A 21,112-nucleotide genomic window follows, 5' to 3' on the forward strand; every position below is an offset into this window, starting at 1 on the left:
TCGTGGCCCTCAGGTAACCCACACCTCTGTTTGATTTGGCTACCTGATGAAGAGGTACACAGGATGAGGTCTGGAAGGGTCAGGAGCTCCTGTCTCCATAGAATTGGGGTGCACCACCCTCCTGGCTCCTGGATGTGTTCACTGACCCAGAAGCTCTCAGAACCCCTTTATTTATTTAGAATTTTTTTGGATATTCCATTATTGATTCAGTCATTTGGCCATTGGTGTTTAAAGCAATCCTCAGCCCTCCTCCCCTCCTTGGGGGTCAGTGATGGAGTGAAAGCTCCAAGCCTCTAATCCCAGGGTTGGTCTCCTTGGCTGCAAGCCCCCCTCTTCCAAGAGTCACCTCGTTAGCATAAACTCTGGTAGGGTTGAAAGGAGCTTGTTATAAATAACAATAGATGCCCTTCACCCTGACCACTCAGGAAATTCCAAGGGTTTTAGAACTTCTTTGCTAGGAACTAGGGTTGAAGACCAAATCTATATTTCTTCTTAGATCACAGTATCATACCTCCGTCTAAAAGAACTGGTTGAATCCATGGAGATCAAGGACAAGGGGCCTATCTGATACAAGGATCTTAAAAACAAAATCAGCAAAGCTAGATGACGAAGAATGTTTTCAGGGGTTCTCTCACACCTGTCCCAACTACTCAGATCAATGGAGTTAGAACCCCCACTTAATGCTAGCTCCCTGGCCTCCCCGGGCAACCCCAGGGGCGTGGGAGGCTTTGGCATGCTCCTGGCTGGGACATGGAGGTGGGAGGCAGTGAGGGCGCACTGGCATTGAGCGTCCCCAGGGCATATTTTGAGGGTAGGAGTGCATCTGTGAAGAAGTGATAATACTATCAGAGGTCAACTGTGTGAGCTGTGAAACAGACATCTATTTCTTTTTCCAAAACCAGTTAATAACCACAGTTCTTTTTGTTTTTGTTTTTTTAAATATGTTTTTCTTGATTTTGAGAGACAGAGGAAGGGAAAGGGAGAGATAGAAACATTGATGAGAAAGAAACATCACATGTTTCTACACGCCCCTCCTGGGGACTGACCCCGCAACCCGGACATGTGCCCTGACCAGAATTGAACCAGCAACCTCTTGGTGCACGGGAGGATGCTCCATCCACTGAGACACTCTGGCTGGGCTAACCACAGTTTCTGAAAGCTCACTGAGATAATAAACTTACCTCCTCTTTATTCCCCAAATCCCAGTGAAATGGCAGAAGGAATATGAAACTAAGAATAAATTCCCTTGGATCACAGGAGAGCCTAGACCAGGGGTGGGCAAACTTTTTGACTCAAGGGCCACAATGGGTTCTTAAACTGGACCGGAGGGCCGGAACAAAAGCATGGATGGAGTGTTTGTGTGAACTAATATAAATTCAAAGTAAACATCATTACATAAAAGGGTACGGTCTTTTTTTTTTAGTTTTATTCATTTCAAACGGGCCATAGTTTGCCCACGGCTGGGCTAGACCATCAGGAGAGCAGAAGAAGGAGAATATTCAGTGTCCAGTAACATAGGTGGCATCAGACTGAGGGAGGAACCCACAGCCTCACCCAGGCGAAAGAGACCCTTCAGGAACTTCCGGTATGGCTATTGTTGACCAAAGAAAGTGTAGCCTATAGAAAAATTTTGTAAGAGTTTATTTGACACTACATTTTGAAGACATGCCCAGAAGCAAAATTGCAACAGATTGAAAAAATGCTTCTGTGAATGGAGTTTGCCACTTTCTTTTCTGCATTTAGAATCAAAGAAAAAAAAAAAACACCCAGGAAGATACATAAAATGCATCACGAGGTGGGAGAAAGCATAGCGGGGAAATCAGTAGGATTGGATAAAAAGCAAAAATGGAGAAACACACCTTTTAACATTGGTGGGTACAGGATGGTTAATAATTAACATTTACAGTATATGGAACTGGCATTTGGGGAACAAGATAACAAGGAAGGGTTCTGTGGTCTCCGGCTGCCGGGAGCCGGTCCATCCTTGCTGTTTCAAGGGACCTGGCATATATGGCATACGGTTCTTAATATGTTTGCTCACCTTCTTGGTGCTGTGTTTTAACCAAGGTCACCTCTCCGAGAAAGGTTGAATCCCCAGGTGGGGATTTTCCCCTGAAGTTAGGGAGGGAATAAAACCCCTCAACTAAGTGCCAGGCGGGTAGTTAATCCCTTTAACTACGAACAATCATGCTTAAACTACATAATCTTTTCTCCCTGGAATGGAGATAAGAAACGCCCTAACCTTTGTAATAGAGATTGATAGGATTGAATCAACTGGTATAAATACAGTTGTAACAAGACAGAAACACTCAGAACTCAGAACAGAATCAAGAAGACAGAACCTACATGGAGCCTGGAGACAGAAGAACTTCGCTGGAGACAGCATGCCGGAGGATCCTGGACAGGGACTGGCCTCGGAGCCTAGAGGCGGAGCCTGGCGAGAGAGCATGGCAGGGGATCCTGGACTGAACCTGACTGCGGACATTGGCAGGAGAGCCTGACTAGAACCTGGTGACTGGACCTGCCTGGAGAACCTGGACAGAACCTGGCTGGAGATCCTAAGCAGAACCTCTCTGGAGATCCAGACCAGAACTTGGCTGGAGATCCTGGCTAGAGATCCTGGCTAGGCTGCTGATCAACTGAACACTGTCTCCGTGTCATTCCTTCTTCGCCGACTCCGTCCACACCTTTGGGGAACCCCTGGACCCGCTGGGGCAGGACCCCGGCATCTGGCGCCCGAACAGGGACCCCTAGGTAAGCGCCCCGCACTCGGGACGGATAGGACTCCACCACAGGAAGAGGGTGGATAGTCTTCGCCGACTCCGTCCACACCTTTGGGAACCCCTGGAACAGGATTCCCTTAGGTAAGCCCCCCCCCCCTTGAAAACCCCCACACTCGGGACGGATAGGACTCCACCAGGGTGCTACAGACCCCCCTATAGAGGATAAATAGGATAAGAAGGTGGATAGTACAGAACTTAGATTGAGAAGATGTGCCATACTGAGTCCAAAGAAAGAAGACTCTGTATTGATTCTTAGTTTGAGAAGATGTGCCATACTGAGTCCAAAGAAAGAAGACTCTGTATTGATCTTTAGATTAAGAAGATGTGCCATACTGAGTCTAAAGAAAAAAGACTCCGTATTGATCTTTTAACATATATGCTTGTTAGCAGAGGAATTAAGGTTACTCCCAGTCAGACAGAACATTTTATACAAGAAATACGTCCATGCTTTTCTGAGGAAGGAAAGGTGCTGGAAAGGTAAATGTAGAGGCATGGGAGAAGGTAGGCCCAAGGAGCCTTATCCTTAACCCCACTGCAGCCTTTCCACCCCGGGAAAGTGCAGGATTGGCAAGCTCTCCCTGGGGTGATAGATCAGGACTCAGGTAATAGCAGAAAGCGCCAATCCTACTCTTAAAATGGATACAAGAGAGCGTTTCAGGTTTTTCTTTTTAATGCTTGCTTTTAAAAAATAAAAAAGGGGGAATTTGCCGGGAGCCGGTCCATCCTTGCTGTTTCAAGGGACCTGGCATATATGGCATACGGTTCTTAATATGTTTGCTCACCTTCTTGGTGCTGTGTTTTAACCAAGGTCACCTCTCCGAGAAAGGTTGAATCCCCAGGTGGGGATTTTCCCCTGAAGTTAGGGAGGGAATAAAACCCCTCAACTAAGTGCCAGGCGGGTAGTTAATCCCTTTAACTACGAACAATCATGCTTAAACTACATAATCTTTTCTCCCTGGAATGGAGATAAGAAACGCCCTAACCTTTGTAATAGAGATTGATAGGATTGAATCAACTGGTATAAATACAGTTGTAACAAGACAGAAACACTCAGAACTCAGAACAGAATCAAGAAGACAGAACCTACATGGAGCCTGGAGACAGAAGAACTTCGCTGGAGACAGCATGCCGGAGGATCCTGGACAGGGACTGGCCTCGGAGCCTGGAGGCGGAGCCTGGCGAGAGAGCATGGCAGGGGATCCTGGACTGAACCTGACTGCGGACATTGGCAGGAGAGCCTGACTAGAACCTGGTGACTGGACCTGCCTGGAGAACCTGGACAGAACCTGGCTGGAGATCCTAAGCAGAACCTCTCTGGAGATCCAGACCAGAACTTGGCTGGAGATCCTGGCTAGAGATCCTGGCTAGGCTGCTGATCAACTGAACACTGTCTCCGTGTCATTCCTTCTTCGCCGACTCCGTCCACACCTTTGGGGAACCCCTGGACCCGCTGGGGCAGGACCCCGGCATCCGGCTGTGGTGATCTTGTGCTCTGGGGCCTGCAGTTGTGCCAGCGAAGGGTCTAGAAAAGAAAATTCCTGCGACGTCGCAAAGCTGTGTTATCCTGGATGCATCAGAACAGGACAGGGCTCACTCGCGGTGAAGACTGGCTTTGCTACGGCAGCTGGAGGCCTGGGAGTTGACTGCCTGCTGTGGCTCGCCCAGCTAGCGATTTATGATCAGACCCTCCTGTGTGGTTACTTTTGGTCACTGAGCTTGGCAGGCCTGCCTGCCATGGGTTCCCCCTGAGCTTGTCAGGTTCATGGCATAGGCCCCCATTTTTGTTCACACTGGAAAGGACAAGGGACAAGGACTGTCCCTCAATGAACTGGGAGTTTTCAAGGGGACCCGGGACCTCAGCAGACAGAGGAAAAAGGACCAGTATTCCCTAGGGTTTTTAAGCATGGAAGGCAGGGAGTCTCGTCCCCAGAGATGGTGATGCAATAAGGCTGTTAGAATTCTCAGGGAAGAAATACTTATTTTCCTTCTCCTCCTGAAAGTCAAGGCCGAGACACCCTTTTCCTTTGTGGTTACAGAGTGAAAGGAAACCTTTGTGTTTTTTTCTACTGTTTAAACCAACACTACCCACAGGGCCCAGTTCTCCTACGCCAGCTGGGTGTCCTATAGTACAAATCAGTTCTGACACTATCCAGCTGGTGTTAGCATCAGGACCCACAAGACGGCCCCCACTTCCGATGCCCATGGCACGGCCAGGCCTTCCATACGTCTGACCAACCAGCTATAATAGAAACCAGGGATTCCCAAGACCTTCTCCTGGGGGTTGATAATTTGCTAGAATGCCTCACAGAACTCAAGGAAACATTTCTATCTGCCAGTTCATTATAAAGGGTATCACAAGGGATGCGAATGAAGAAACCCAGAAGGGTTCTGAAGACGAGAGCGTCTGTCCCTGTGGGGTTGGGGTACGCCACCCTCCTAGCATTTGGATGCATTCACCAACCCAGAGGACCCCATAGTTTATGCATTTTATGGAGGTTTAAGGGTTCAGAACAGGCCTCCCCCACGTGTGCCAGTTTGGCATGTGCATTATTTTAAACTGAGGGCCAATCAAGACCCTGTAGGCTCATGAGAAATTTCTACCTCTCCCTTAAAAAAATTTAAATGAGGGGCCTTGCCCATAATAAGCCATTACTGGAGATAATGTTCTATGACCTATGTAGAGGGCAGGGCAAACATCTAATGACTGAGTATCTGCCCTTCTGATCCTCCTGGGATGCCCTTTCCTCTGATGCCCCAAAGTGCCTTACGTCATCCTTAGCACTAAATGCCAGATACACCTCATTTCAACTTTCTGTCACTGAACCTTTCATATAGGCGGGGCTCCCAGACAAATGTAATTAAATTTGTTTCTTTCTCTTCTTAATCTGTCTCATGTTGATCTAATTATTAGCCCAAAATAGCATCACTTCTGCTAAAGCCCACATACTATATATACTGTATACTTCTCATTTTAACTTTCTGTCCCTGACTTCCTAATGTACTAGTACAGTATGTGGCATTCCTATGCATATGTATGTAACTAAATTTGGTTATTTTCTCTTGTTAATTTGTCTCATGAAGATTTCATTGTCAGAACAGCTGGAAGAGCCTTAGGAAGGCGGAGGAAAATTTCTTCCCCACAAGTTTCATCATGGAGACATGATCAATTATTAGCTCTAATCTCCATCCTCTCTCCCCTTCCCAGAGGATGGAGAGTGGGGCTGAAAGTTACAAGCTTCTAATCACGGTTTGGTCTTTCTGGGGACCAGCCCCCATCCCAAAGCTGTGTAGGAGCCCACCAAGAATCCCCGCATTAGAACAGAAGATGAACCTGTCACTCGGGAATTAGGAGCTCCGTGTCAGGAACTGGAAGCAGATATATATATAGATATATATATAGAGAGAGATATATATAATTTCTTATTTCAGGAAGGGACCATTTAGGTATCTAAACTGCATGTGGGGTCTTTGATCCAGCTTCCTTTCTTGTTCAGGCTTTGTCTCCTGCTTCCCAAGTTTATTAGAAATTGACCTTGATTATTAGAGATGGGTGCCTTTTGAGCCCTTATGCCTTTATTGGCTCTCATATCTTTGGATCCTATTTCCAGCCTTTGAAGATTTCTCATACTGTCTTGAAAGTTCAGACATGCATGTTAAAACATTTTTATATCATATCCAACTTTTTTAGGTATTTTGTTATCAGGAAGGTCTTACTGCAATTTGTTCACATTACACCCAACCTCTACACTTGGAATTGCTTCCTGTTTTGTCTGTCGGTGCTTACCTTCTAGCAGCTGTTCTGTTCATTTGGAACCCATTCCATCTTGTTTCTTTCCATCCCAGATCCAGTGTACTTACTGGGAATCTTCTATCTGTTCTCAAATCCATGGGGAACAGTTCAATCCTGAAGCTCTGCTAATTAATGGGACTCCTACTCTTTGTTAGACTCTTAGGCAGTAAAACTATTTTGCATAATAAACATCTTTCCCCAAAACTACTAGTATGTTGCTGGTAGACTATGAACTTCATTATGGGGTGGGGGTAGGGGTGGGGGAGGACTGGGATTGCTTTTAGTTTCCCAGAGAGGAATACAAAGATTCTGATGAGTTGAAGAGTGTCTGTTCTGGTCACAAGAATGGAACATTACTGCATGTGTTCTTGCATTTGCTTTCTTGGCCTTGTGCACTTGGCTTTGGACCAATTTACTCTGACCTTGAATAGCTTACTTTTCCTGTTACCTCCCATTTCAGTCTTTCTTGTTTTTGCCTAGCCCCAGTAGGAGAATGAAAGAACAGAATGTTTTCATCTTCTGCAGAATAAAGTGAGCTCAGATTTTCAAAGTACGACCAGAGAAAGCCTCACTCTAGCTTATTAGAGATGTTTCAAATCATGTGAATGTAAAATTTGATTCTGTAAGAGTAATTTGTAAGCAGTTGAGAAGAAATCCTGGAGGAAAATTTAAAAAAAGTCATCCTCCCCTGATCACTCTTACTGTCTTTACCACTCAGAAACTAGTAAGGTATTAAGAGTGGAGGGGGCAGGAAGAGAATAACCAAATAATTTATAAGCATACTAGAAGCCTGGTGCAGGAAATCCCTCAGCCCAGCCTGTGCCCTCTCTCAGTCCGGAAGCCCTCAGGGGATGTCTGACTGACAGCTTAGGCCAGTGGGCTTAAGCCGGCAGTTGGATATCCTTAGTGCTGCCGGGGAGGTGGGAAAGGCTCCTGCCACCACCACTGCGCTTGCCAGCTATGAGCCCAGCTTCTGGCTGAGCTGTGCTCCTCCTGTGGGAGTGCACTGACCACCAGGGGGCAGCTCCTGCATTGAGCTCTGCCCCTTGGTGGTCAGTGCGCATCATAGCGACCAGTCATTCCACCATTTGGTCAATTTGCATATTAGCCTTTTATTTTATAGGCTATTGTATAGCCCCGTGGTTGGCAAACTGCGGCTCTTTGGTCCCTTGAGTGTGACTCTTCCTAAGCCTTAGGAGTACCCTAATTAAGTTAATAACAATGTACCTACCTATATAGTTTAAGTTAAAAAAATTTGGCTCTCAAAAGAAATTTCAATCGTTGTACTGTTGATATTTGGCTCTGTTGTCTGATGAGTTTGCTGACCACTGGTATAGCCCATGGACACAGACAATAGACAGGTGAAGACCTGGGGTGGAGTTGGCTAAGGAGTTAATGAAAACAAATGTTTTCTGTAACCCAAATGTTGACAATTTTTGAAGTTGGGACAGAGTTGGAAGGGCTCTAATGAGCTGATCTTCTTGAGGATTATCTTGACAATTAGTCATTCACTCAGCTGGGCTTGTAGAAGGCAGAAGAGACTGCAGGAACAAGTTAGGCTGAGAGATGTTCGGTTTTAGGGTGGGGGGTAGTTTTTATTTTGAGCAGATAGAGACGTTCTTTGGGTCTCTGGCAGCCTGGGTGCGGTGCCCTGGAGAGAGGAAATATGGTATGGGCTGATAATAGGAGTCTTGCCATGCAGATATTATTTCTAGAGAAGGCTTTCAAGTAAACGCTTCTTCCTGTATTAACTTTTTCAGGGGAGATGTTCGGACGCCTTTCTTTCCCTTTTGTATTGAGTTGTCCAGGTTGGTGCATGTGGGACAATTAGAGTCGGAGTTGAAAGTGCAGAGGGAGCTCTGGGGGAGTAGCAGCCCTCTGGATGCCAGAAGAGGAAGCCTTTAATGAGTTCCTTGTTTTGCTCCAAAGACTTTGGAATTGATTGTCCAGTTCACTTTAACTTAGAAGCCTTGCCTTCACTTTGATATGGTCTAAAGGGGGGGCAATCCCAGGGGCTCCGTGCTGGACATATGCAGCAGCAGCTGTTACTCTGTGTTTTTTGGCTCACGCCCCCTGGCTTCCCACATCCACAGTCCTGCAGGTGCCTGCTGTCTGCCCCGTCCTTGTGGTCCCTGGTGCTTGATCTACACCGTTTCCAGGTGGCTTGGCCCTCCTCGGAGACAGACATCAATGGCAAAGATCAGAGTGGGCTGGCTTCTGAAGAGGTTTGGCGAACTCTGCTTTGCAAACCTGCTGAGAGATGTGGTGTTCCTTTCATGTTTCCTTTCTGTCTGTGTCCAGAGGGCAAAGGGAGGATCTTCACGTGATGGGGGCTATTGATGTTGGTTGCAAATTCATTTCAGATTAATTTCTACATTTTTTTTTGGTCCCAGGCCTCTAACAGCCACTGGAGTCCCTTGATCTTGACATTGCTCTAGCAAGGCTGCCAGTGAGCAAGGAGAATAATTTCTTGCCGGGGTCCAGCCCCAGCAGGTCCAGGGGTCCCCAAAGGTGTGGACGGAGTCGGCGAAGAAGGAAGGACACGGAGACAGCGTTCAGTTGATCAGCAGCCTAGCCAGGATCTCCAGCCAAGTTCTGGTCTTGATCTCCAGAGAGGCTCTGCTGTTTATTGTCTTGTTACATCCGTATTTATACCAGTTGATTTTAATCCTGTCAATTTCTATTACAAAGGTTAGGGTGTTTCTTATCTCCATTCCAGGGAGTAAAGATTATGTAGCTTAAGCATGATTGTTTGTAGTTAAATTGATTAACTACCCGCCTGGCACTTAGTTAAGGAGTTTCATCCCCTCCCTAACTTCAGGGGAAAATCCCTACCTGGGGATTCAACCTTTCTTGGAGAGGTGACCTTGGTTAAAAACACAGCGCCAAGAAGGTGAGCAAACATATTAAGAACCGTATGCTATATATGCCAGGTCCCTTGAAACAGCAAGCATGGACCAGCTCCCGGCAAATTCCCCCTTTTTTATTTTTTAAAAGCAGGCATTAAAAAGAAAAACCCCAAATGTTCTCTTATATCCATTTTAAGAGTAGGATTGGCGCTTTCCGCTATTACCTGAGTCCTGATCTATCATCCCAGGGAGAGCTTGCCAATCCTGCACTTTCCCAGGGTAGAAAGGCTGCAGTGGGGTTAAGGATAAGGCTCCTTGGGCCTACCTTCTCCCATGCCATTACATTTACCTTTCCTTCCTCAGAAAAGCATGGACATATTTCTTGTATAAAATGTTCTGTCTGACTGGGAGTAACCTTAATTCCTCTGCTAACAAGCATATATGTTAAAAGATCAATACGGAGTCTTTTTTCTTTAGACTCAGTATGGCACATCTTCTTAATCTAAAGATCAATACAGAGTCTTCTTTCTTTGGACTCAGTATGGCACATCTTCTCAATCTAAGAATCAATACAGAGTCTTCTTTCTTTGGACTCAGTATGGCACATCTTCTCAATCTAAGTTCTGTACTATCCACCTTCTTACCCTACTTATCCTCTATAGGGGGGTCTGTAGCACCCTGGTGGAGTCCTATCCGTCCCGAGTGTGGGGTTCTCAATGGGGGGGGCTTACCTAAGGGAATCCTGTTCCAGGGGTTCCCAAAGGTGTGGACGGAGTCGGCGAAGACTATCCACCCTCTTCCTATGGTGGAGTCCTATCCATCCCGAGTGTGGAGGTTCTCAATGGGGCGGCTTACCTAAGGGAATCCTGTTCCAGGGGTTCCCAAAGGTGTGGACGGAGTAGGCGAAGACTATCCACCCTTTTCCTATGGTGGAGTCCTATCCGTCCCGAGTGCAGGGCGCTTACCTAGGGGTCCCTGTTCGGGCGCCATATGCCGGGGTCCAGCCCCAGCAGGTCCAGGGGTCCCCAAAGGTGTGGACGGAGTCGGCGAAGAAGGAAGGACACGGAGACAGCGTTCAGTTGATCAGCAGCCTAGCCAGGATCTCCAGCCAAGTTCTGGTCTTGATCTCCAGAGAGGCTCTGCTGTTTATTGTCTTGTTACATCCGTATTTATACCAGTTGATTTTAATCCTGTCAATTTCTATTACAAAGGTTAGGGTGTTTCTTATCTCCATTCCAGGGAGTAAAGATTATGTAGCTTAAGCATGATTGTTTGTAGTTAAATTGATTAACTACCCGCCTGGCACTTAGTTAAGGAGTTTCATCCCCTCCCTAACTTCAGGGGAAAATCCCTACCTGGGGATTCAACCTTTCTTGGAGAGGTGACCTTGGTTAAAAACACAGCGCCAAGAAGGTGAGCAAACATATTAAGAACCGTATGCTATATATGCCAGGTCCCTTGAAACAGCAAGCATGGACCGGCTCCCGGCAATTTCTGTGCACTCCCAAACACAGAAACAAAGGAACAGTCCTCATTCATCAGGGGATTGTACTAAATGCTGTTCTGAGTTCTTGCCTTTGCATAATATTGGGTCCTGGTAGTGGTGTGAAGATAACAGGAGGGTACTAGTTATCTAGGTAAGCTTCTAGTGATCCCTCCTTATGCAACCATAATGCATTTCTTGACTCTCCACTGTATGCCATACACTGGGGGGGGGGGGGGGGGGTGTCCAATTATTTCCTATTCTTACAACAACCCTAAGAGATAGTTGGTTGTCTTTGTCTTATAGATTTAAAAAACACAAAAAAAACTGAAACTAAAATGTAACTAAATTCCATGTGAGGTCTGTGTATGTGAGAGGCATTTGGTCTACTGAGTCTAAAGACTCTTCTCGCTCATACCAGTGGCCATAAGTGAGCCCAACTCAGCTGGCTTGTTTTACATTGAGTCTATGGGTGCTTTCAGGGTATAATGCTGAGCGGGGTCCTTTTGACAGAGAACAGAGGGCCCACAGAGCAGAAAATATTGTAATACCTGGACCTGTAAGAAAAAGGTTGGTTAGCACAACTGAGAGTGGCCAAGCCTTTATTTAGCAAATAGGACCGTTTTCTGCCTGCACATTGCAGGTGTAAAACCCAGAATCTGGCATCGATCTGTCTGTCTCGCTTTTCACCCCTACTTTTCACTTCCCTTTATCTTGCACATATTTTTGTTATGATTTTGTGTAGAGTAGTGGCTTTTCCCTCGGAGTCTAAATGGCAGCTGGTAATGGTTTGATTTATTTATTTAGAGATTTCCTGTCAGCCTTGTAATAGATTGTTTGAGACTCTAAATGGTTTCGTGAAGCATCAGTTTTTCGGCGGGTCTTTCTTGAGGGGAAAAATATCAGATAATGTAACAGTGCAATGACTTAGCAAGCCCCGCTGCTTTCATTTTGAAAGGGGAAAACATTCCTGTGTTTTTGCGTGATATTAGTAGACTATTATGTGGGCAAATTCCAGCCAAGGTGGATTTGAAGAAATATCACTGTCAGTGTTATACTCCTCAAGCTTACTTGGAGGTTTGCCTAGGAGGAGGTCAGTTGTAAGGCAGTAGTTTGCAAATGTCAGTGTGTATAAGAAACACTTTTGATGCTTCTTTAAAAAAAAAAGGGTAGATTCCCAGACCCTCAGCCCCAGCTGTGGATGCTTCTGAGGCTCTCGGGCAACAGCTGGTTTGGGGAGTAGAGCCCTGGCTCACTGCTGGGATTCTAGGTCATTCGAATAAAGATATTATCCAGCACTCCTTTTAAAATTCTGGTTCCGTTTATCTTGGAATGTGTTCCTGTAGCTGTAAGTTTTAAATGTTTATTTAAGTAAAACAATAATGGGAAAATCACATTGCTGTAAATGTTGGACTACTTTCTATCACTATCTCTAAGAATGACATATTTTCTGTTGTATGTTGTGCTTTGTGGCTACAGAATTCCTCACCATGCACATCTCATTTTATTTTATTTCTTTCCTTTTTATTGAATTTATTGGGATGACTCTGGCTAACAAAATTATACAGGTTTCAAGTGCACAATTCTACAACACATCATCTGTGCACTATATTGTGTGTTCATCACTCCAAGTCGAGTCTCCATCCATCACCATTTATCCCCCTTTTACTCTCCCCTACCTCCCTCATCCTCCTCATTTTATTTAAATGTCAGCTCTTGAAACAGACGTGGCAAGTAGTATAGTTTTCATTTATCAAATGAGAAAATCGAGATTTAAAAAACAAGTGATGTCCCCACCAACAGTACAGCTAACAAGCAGTCCATCTAGAAGTCCCATATTCTGCTTCTAATTTCAAGTCCTGTGTTCCATGCAGTGCACCAATTTGTCCTCATGACACCTGTTTTGATTTTTAGAGGAAAACATAATCACTTATAACTCACTGTGTTCTCACAGGAAGGATGAGCTATCCATAATTAAATATTTGGTAATCTCCCATCGGTGACTCGAGGTGGAGGGAGTTGGTCACAGGTGTATACGGATTGGTGAGTCAGTTGTCTTTATAGAACATCCCTAAGCATGGAAGAAGAAAGCTCTCTCCTCTCTTTGACAGAAACTTTACAAGACGGGTCGGGAGATGCAGGAGCGAATCATGGACCTGCTCGTGGTGGTGGAGAATGAAGACGTAACTATTGAGCTCATCCAAGTGAATGAGGATCTGAATAATGCCATCCTTGGCTATGAGAGGTGAGCAGATGGTGCAGTCTCTTCAACCCTCCTCCAAGTCTGGTTTCACCACCAGTTACTCAGCGTTCTTATTAGAGGGCCTACCAGGTGAACACTCAGGAAGATCAAGAACAGGTTCAGAACAAGGCCGCCTTCCTCCCAAGATAGGGATCTTGGTCCTGGCCTTCTGGGAGCCTGTGATATGGCCTGCGAGAATGAGCAGTGCTGGGCTCTCGAATAGATGAGTGCTATAAACAAAGTCTCAGGGAATGTGAAGTTGACCTTGAGTTTGAGATAGAGAAGAATATGGGAAGGGAAGGGAAGGGGGGAATATCTTATGTGGAGAAAATAGTCTGTGAAAAACCAGAGCAGCCAATGAGGAAATTTTTTATGTGAACGTATAAAAATAGTTGTGCAAATAAGGAAATGGAACTTAGTTGCTCAAGGCTGGACCTGTGAAGGGTGTTCATACTCAGCACACACTAGCCTATAAGAAGCCAATGGCAGAAGTCGACGGGAGAAAAATCACGTGTTTTAGAAAGGGAAAAACCCTTAAAACCAAGTGCATGGTTCAATGAACTGGAAACTTTTCAACTTTAAAGTGTTTAGGTTCACAGAGTTGATGTGTCATAGAATTAATTCCATGTTTCTAAAGCCTCTCTTAGCTTGCAAAGCATTTCCACATTCATCCACCTGTATTATCTACTGACATCTTGGCCCTGAGAAAAACTTTCTGATGAAGTGGTTGAAATAAGGATCAGGAAGTCATATCCATGGTCATATGGCTATTTGATAATAATGCTGGCACTTGAACCTTGTGCTTCTACCTTCAACTTTTACTATTTTTTCAAAGCCATTACTTTGTTGTTTGTTTAACTATTCCACCTTTACCCCCAATGCATGAGCAGTATAAAATTTTAAAACATTATAAAAGCTCAATATTGTTAGTAGGTATCAAATGTCTTATAAAAATGAAGATAGTGAAAATACAATAAATGTATTTAAATCTTCAATGGAAAATTATAATGGCAAAATTGGAAACACCGTAAGTATTTGGGAATAATAAGACAAGTTAAATATGTGGTACGTTCATAAGGTAAAATATGCAACCACTAAAAATTAAACTTCTGAATAACTGGAAAAATCCTTGCAAAGTAATTAAATTAAGATACAGAAATATGTAAACTATAATTTCTATTAAGTTTGAAATAGATTAGCCTCCAGAAAAACCTATGGGAGGAAATACATTGTAAAGTTAAGGACAGTTTCTAGGTGATAGAAATGATTAGGGACCATTTCTAGGCATGGAATTTTATTATTTTTAATACTTTTCCATATTCTTGCTGTTTTCTCAAAAGGCATCATTCATTACCTCTATAAACTGAAAAAAAGTGATTAATGTACTTTACTGGGAATTGAGTGGTGATGAAGCTTGTTGTCTTTGTTCCTAAATATTTGCATATTAATAATCTGAATTTGCATATTCCCATTTTCTCCACATAAGATATTCCCCCTTCTTCCCTTCCCATATTGTAGCATTTTCTTATCCATTTTCTTTTCAATATTTCCATGTTGCTAATTCAAACAGGTTTACGCGAAACCAACAAAGGATTTTGGAGCAAAATAATCAGAGAGAAGACACCAATGTAAGTGAATAGAAATGTTGTAAAATACATAATTGAATAGTTTACAAATTGTATAGTATGGAGCAAGGCTTATGTTAAAATAACTCTTAAAAAAGAGGAGACTCATTCCTTAATAATTGGGGTGGTTTTGGTGGTTAGAGTACTTGCCTCAATAACTTGATGTCATCAAGTTATTAATAAGAAGTCATTAAAAGACTAGAGGCCCGGTGCACAAAAATTTGTGCACTCGGTGGGGGAGGGAGTTCCTCAGCCCGGCTTGTGCCCTCTCACAGTCTGGGACCCCTTGGGGAATGACCACCTGCCTGCTCCCTGGGGTATTGGGCCTAAGCTGGCAATCAGACATCCCTCTGGCAGCCCGGGAGCCATCGGGGGATGTCCACTTGCCAGCGGGGAGCAGGCCTAAGCTGCAGTCAGACATCCTTAGCGCTGCTGAGGAGGCGGGAGAGGCTCCCCCCACCACTGCTGTGCTGGCAGCTGTCAGCCTGGCTTGTGGCTGAGCAGAGCTCCCCCTGTGGGAGCGCACTGACCACCAGGGGGAAGCTCCTTCATTGAGCGTCTGCCCCCTGATGGTCAGTGTGTGTCATAGTGACCAGTCATTCCCATTCGTTCTGCTGTTAGGGTCAGCTTGCATATTACCCTTTTATTATATAGGATGCTCTAATTAAGCAGGAACTCATGTAGAGGGTGAGATGTAATTAGTACTCATGTTGTCTCTGAAATGGAGAATTCTCCCTCAAGATGCATCCAAATAGGATCTTCTTTTTTCCAAAGGAAAGCTTCCAGGGAGAAAACCTAAGTGATAAACGACCTGCCAAAGTTTTTCCAAATTATGTTTGTGTTTGCTTTGTTTTCAGGCTGCAACGGAACCTTCTGCCCCATCCTGTGATCTTCTTGACCTAAGTCCCAGCACTCCGAATCATAGGGCTACTCTGGAGGAGGTCAATGCCATGAATGCTCAGCTTTCACACTTAAGTAAGCAAGCATGTGGGTGTTTAGGCCAGCAGAAGAGCTTAAGGTGAAACGGATCTCCTTGGTTTCATGATTAAATGCAACCAGAGAAGGACTGGCATCAGTCTGAATAGCAGGACTATGTCAGGAGATGTAATTATTTCTTGGCCAATGTTCGTTGGGTCATGCCCAGCACGGGAAAGGGATGTGACTGGGGGAAGAGGTCCTTGAAACTCATCCCACTGGCTTAGAATCTCCTGGAATTCCCATGGCCTACTTTGTAAAGGTTGTTCAGTTCCATGGCCCGTATTTAAGTCTCCTCTGAACCCACACACTATTGGGTTTCTCTGCCATACTTACAGCATCAGATAAGGGAGTATTTGATGTAGAGAAATTCAGGAATTGTGAGGCCTTGTCCATATGGTGGCGAAAGGTAGAGGAGGAAACACTGCCTTTTGAGTCAGAGGAGAGTCCAAGTTGAAATCCCAGTTCTGCCACCTCTTAGTCACCTAACCTCTGAGACTTTCCTATCTTATCAGGTCAGAACAATGCTTATTTTAATGGGTTTCTGTGAAGGTAAAGGAATAATGTTTATAAAATGAAATGTTGGCTTGGGGTTACCTATCTTATCTAATTTGTTACGTCCTACTATTCTATCAAAAAATCTGGGTAAATTACAAAATAAGGATAATGAGAAATGCTGATGTCCAGTAGCTTTTGCCAAACTGAAATCAGTTTGTTTTTCTATATAAGGAGGCTTTTCCAGAATATTTGGTATCACTGAATTTGTGGTTTTCCTGTAACTTCCTTCATTTCTGAAATGTTGGCTGCTTGCTTAGTAGACCAGTGGGATGTGCGGAGTGTATTTCATTAAAGAGTTTTCTTACATTTTTATCAAGCATTTTCCAGGGGCAAAGGGAAGATAGTTATTCTCTTTGGGGTGTCTCACTTAAGATGGGAAGTTAAGAATTTGGGGAGGTCAGGGTAGAGCTCTGTATATACAATAGATTTTTCCTTTGGAAGTTGGCAGAACAAAACATGCCAAATCTCCTTCATTCCTGATCAGCTTGGGATTTGAGAAAAACCCAGCACAATAACATTTGTCACCTTCTCAACAACCTCTCCTTGTGGCAGGGAATTTCTCTCTTCCCAGTTACTCTAAACAAGGCTCTTTAATTTCTGTTTGAGGAAATTCCATAATTTTATGGTGACAGAAATCTCTCTCTCTCCTCTTACCCCCCCCCCCCCCCCCATGGAAAAGCCAACAGAAAAGTTACTGACAAAATGTTTCAAGCCAAACAACAAGTCCATTTTGTGTCCTAGGTTTCAGCTCTCCAACTCCTGTGATAATGAACAGCTTGCAGCCCAGTCCTCACCCACAAATGGATCTGCTAGCCTTGGAAAACACAGACACAGCCATGTAAGTATGTCCGTCATACTCCAGAACCAACACCTCCTCTTTCTGACTCCTCATATTCCAGAAAGCACGACACAGTAGGAAAACCAGAGACTTGGGAATCAGACAGACCTGAGTCAGGACCTCAGCATGCTGCTTCCTACTAGCTCTGTGACTTTGGATAAGATACTTACCCAGCGTGAGCCTTCCGTTTCTTCAAAGAATACTTCCTAGGATCTTACAAAGATCCTGTGAGATGCTGTATGTTACCTCCTAATATAGCACTTGGTAGGTAATAAGCCTTCAATGAGTTGTCTCTGTATCTGTTCGTTTTAACGTAGTAACAGGAAGTAGAGGAAATACAATGATAAAGAAAGGAGAAGGGAAATGAGGTTCACAATCGTGAAGAGTAATGGCCACACCAGTAACTAAGGACTTGCTATGTGCCAGGCGCTTTGCTAAGCTGTTTTGTTCATTTCATTTAATCCTTGCAAAAGTTCTTGGGTCAATGCTGTTACCATTATTGTCATTTTATGGGAGGAAAGGCTGAAACTTAGGTAATAGAACTTGTCCCAGTTCATATAGCTATTGAGTAGTAGTTCTAGCTAATAGCTGCTCATTGTACTCTGTGATCTCATGTGTCTTCTTATGCATGAAGATCACTTGGGTGGCTCTGGCCACCTGAATTCTGATTCAGCAGCAGAGGCAAAACAAACCATCCTAATGTCTTACGATCTTGAGATTTTCCACCCCCCTGTGTTTGCAGTATAATGTGTTTATCACAGAACACATGAGTGCTGAAATTATTCATAACAGAAAGGATAAAAAACAGTGATGAAGGGATAAAGTCATAGGTCGTATTTATAGCCACTACCATCAGGCAACAGGCTAAGAAGAATAAGAAATGCCTATTAATTTCTTAGAAGTGCTCCCAAAATGCCTGAGGTAGGTACCCCACACTCTCATGTTACAAATGAAGAAAATAAGGTTACCCAACTAGTGCATACATGGGATTCAAAAGGGTCTGATTTGAGCGCCTGCTCTCTTTTTTATTTCTGAGCTTTAATTTTTTTTTAAAATTTCCTTATGATAAAATTGATACCCAACCCTTTTTAATGTACAGTTCTAGGATTTTTAACATATATATATAGATTCAGGTAACCATCACCAAAATAACTCCCTTATGTCGCAGTTCTTGAAAAGATTGTATAAAATTGGTGTTTGCTTCATGTATTTTGAAGCTCTGTTATTAAGGGCATATGCATTTAGGATTGTTATATTTTCTTGGTGAATTGACCCTTTTATCATTATGTAATGTCCCCCTTTGTCCCTTGTAATTTTCTTTGCCCTGATGTCTACTTTGGTATTAATACGGCAACTCTAGCTTTCTCTCAATTGGTGTTTGCTTGCATCGTATATCTTGTTCCATCTTTGTTCTTTTAACTATACCCAAATATTTGAAGTGAGTTTATTGTAGATAGCAAATAGTTGTGTCATGCATTTTCATGTATTCTCGTAATCCCTGTCTTTAATTGGTATGGTTAGACCATTTCCATTCAATGTAATTATATGTTTGGAATAAGATCTATGTTTGTGTAATGTTTTCTCTGTGTTCCTTTATCCCCCCCCTGTTTCGTGCATACTTTGAATTATTTGAATATGTTTTTCAGCATTCCACTTTACCTATTGTGATTTTGACTGTATCTTTGTATAGTTTCTATATGGGGGCAGGAACTGATTACTCTAGGGATTGCAATCTACATAACTTTTAAGTCTACTTAGAAACAGTATTTGGCCATTTGAAGTGAAATGTGGAAGCCTTATCACCATATAGATTCCCCCATTTAAATTATAGTTATCATAGATATTACATATGTATCATTGGAGATAAAAACTATCACTAGACAATATTATAATTTTGCTTGCAACCCACAAATACAGGGTGTCCCAAAAAAATGTATACACACTTTGAATCATTATTAACTCCAATGGGTTAAATCTGAAAAGAAAGAAACATCAAATGAACTGTCAGCTGTTAGTGTGTATACATTTTTTAGGGACACCCTGTATATTTCAAAAAACTCAAGAAGAGACAAATAGTCTATTATATTTATGCAATATTTACAATCTCTGTTGCTCCTTTATTTTTTCCCAGGATAATTTCCCTTCTCTCTGTAGAATTTCCTTTAGCCATTCTTTTAGAGCAGGTTTATCAGAAGCAAAAATCTTAATGTTACTTCACTTGAGTATGTCTTATTGCATATTTGTTCCTGAAGGATATTTTCACTGGATATAGAATTCTGGGTTAACAGTTCATTTTTCTCCCAGCAGTTTTTAAACATTGTTCTTCTGTCTTGTGGCCTAAATGATTTCTAATGAGAAACCTACATTCATTCAAATTGTTGTGCTCTATAGATACTGTGTTTTCTCTGACTATGCTTTCAAGAATTCTTTTTTTCTAATTTTGAACACTTTGATTATGATGTGTCTGGGCCTGGATTTTAGTTTCTGCTGTTTTGGATTTGCTGAGTGTATTAGTTTCCTGTGGCTACCATTAAAAAAAAATGACCACAAACTTGGTGGTTTAAAACCACAGGAACTTATTTTCTCATAGCTCTGGAGGCTGAAAGTCTAAGACTCAGGACCACACCCCCCACGGGGCTGCATTCTTTGGCATGTCGCTACATCACTCCATTTTCTGCCTCCACCTTCACATTGCCATTTTCTCTAAAAGTCCCACTGCTTGTCTCTTTTAAGCTCACTTGTCATTGGATTCAAGACCCATTTGAATAACACAGGATGATATTGTCATCTCAAAATCTTTAACTTAAATACATCTGCAAAGACCCTTTTTCCAAATAAGATAACATTCTTAGGTTCCAGGAATTAGGACAAGGTCATATGTTTTTGGGGAGCCATCATTCACTGACTCTACTGAACTTCTTTTTTAAAAAAAATATATTTTATTGATTTTCCACAGAGCGGAAGGGAGAGGGATAGAGAGAGAGAAACATCGATGAGAGAGAAACATCTATCAGCTGCCTCCTGCACACCTCCCACTGGGGATGTGCCCACAACCAAGGTACATGCCCTTGACCGGAATCGAACCCGGGACCCTTCAGTCTGCAGGCCGACACTCTATCCACTGAGCCAAACCGGTTAGGGCATCTACTGAACTTCTTGAATCTGTGAGTTTATGTCTATCAACAAAATTGTGAAGTCTTCAGCCCTTATTATTTGAAATACTTAAAATGTTTTTTCAACATTACACATTTTCTGCTGTCCTGGGACTCTTGTTGACACCAATCATAGATCTGTTGTCATTGTCTCATAGATCCCTAGGGTCTGTTCATTGCTTTTCTCACTTTTATTTTTTTTCCTGTTTTTTAGATTGGATAATTTCTATAGATCTATGTTCAAGTTCACTGATTATTTCCTCTGTCATCCCTATATGTTGTTGAGCTCGTTCCATAGTTATTGTTAAATTTCAGTTACTGTATTTTTCAATTCTAAAATTACCATTCGACTCCTCATATCTTGTGTTTCTTTGCTGAGGTTTCTATGTTTCTTTTTTTTTTTTTTTTTCAAGAGTGCAGTTTCTTGTTGAAGCATTTGTAGTAAGAGCTGCTTTAAAATCTTAGATAATTTCAGCACCTGTGTCCTTATGATATCAACTTCTGTCGATCTGGCTTTTCTCCTGCCACTTGAAATGTTTCCAGTTCTTCAAATGCCTAGTAAGTTTGGGTTGTATATTGGACTTTTTGAATGTTATGAGATACTTGCTCTTATTTAAATCCTATTGAGAATGTTGATACTTTGATATTAGTAGGCAGACAGCCTTGTTAGTTTCATGCCACCGTTTAACCTGCCCTCTGTATGCCGCGGTTCCCACGCGGCTAAGCTTTGCAGCGCTGTTCAGCTGTCTTACCTGTGCCTCACTCAGTGGTCAGTCTGAGGTCTGGACGGCAGGCTGTGTCCAGTTCTCATTACCTT

General features: G+C 43.2%; 1 protein-coding gene across 4 annotated transcripts in view; it reads left to right on the forward strand.

The window, feature by feature from the left end:
• The window catches only part of TOM1L1 (target of myb1 like 1 membrane trafficking protein), a 44,243-nt gene that overhangs the window by 16,224 nt on the left and 6,907 nt on the right, over positions 1-21,112 (forward strand). For all 4 annotated transcript variants that reach the window (XR_009449174.1, XM_059669540.1, XM_059669539.1 and 1 more), the window contains 4 exons: positions 13,017-13,150; positions 14,718-14,775; positions 15,630-15,747; positions 17,047-17,143. Coding sequence is in view for 3 of the 4 variants with exons in the window: in XM_059669540.1 (XP_059525523.1) it covers positions 13,017-13,150; positions 14,718-14,775; positions 15,630-15,747; positions 17,047-17,143 (407 nt within the window). In the remaining variant the exon portion in view is untranslated. The remainder of the gene's footprint in view (positions 1-13,016; positions 13,151-14,717; positions 14,776-15,629; positions 15,748-17,046; positions 17,144-21,112) is intronic.

This window comes from Myotis daubentonii, chromosome 16, assembly GCF_963259705.1.
Source record: "Myotis daubentonii chromosome 16, mMyoDau2.1, whole genome shotgun sequence".
NCBI lineage: Eukaryota > Metazoa > Chordata > Mammalia > Chiroptera > Vespertilionidae > Myotis > Myotis daubentonii.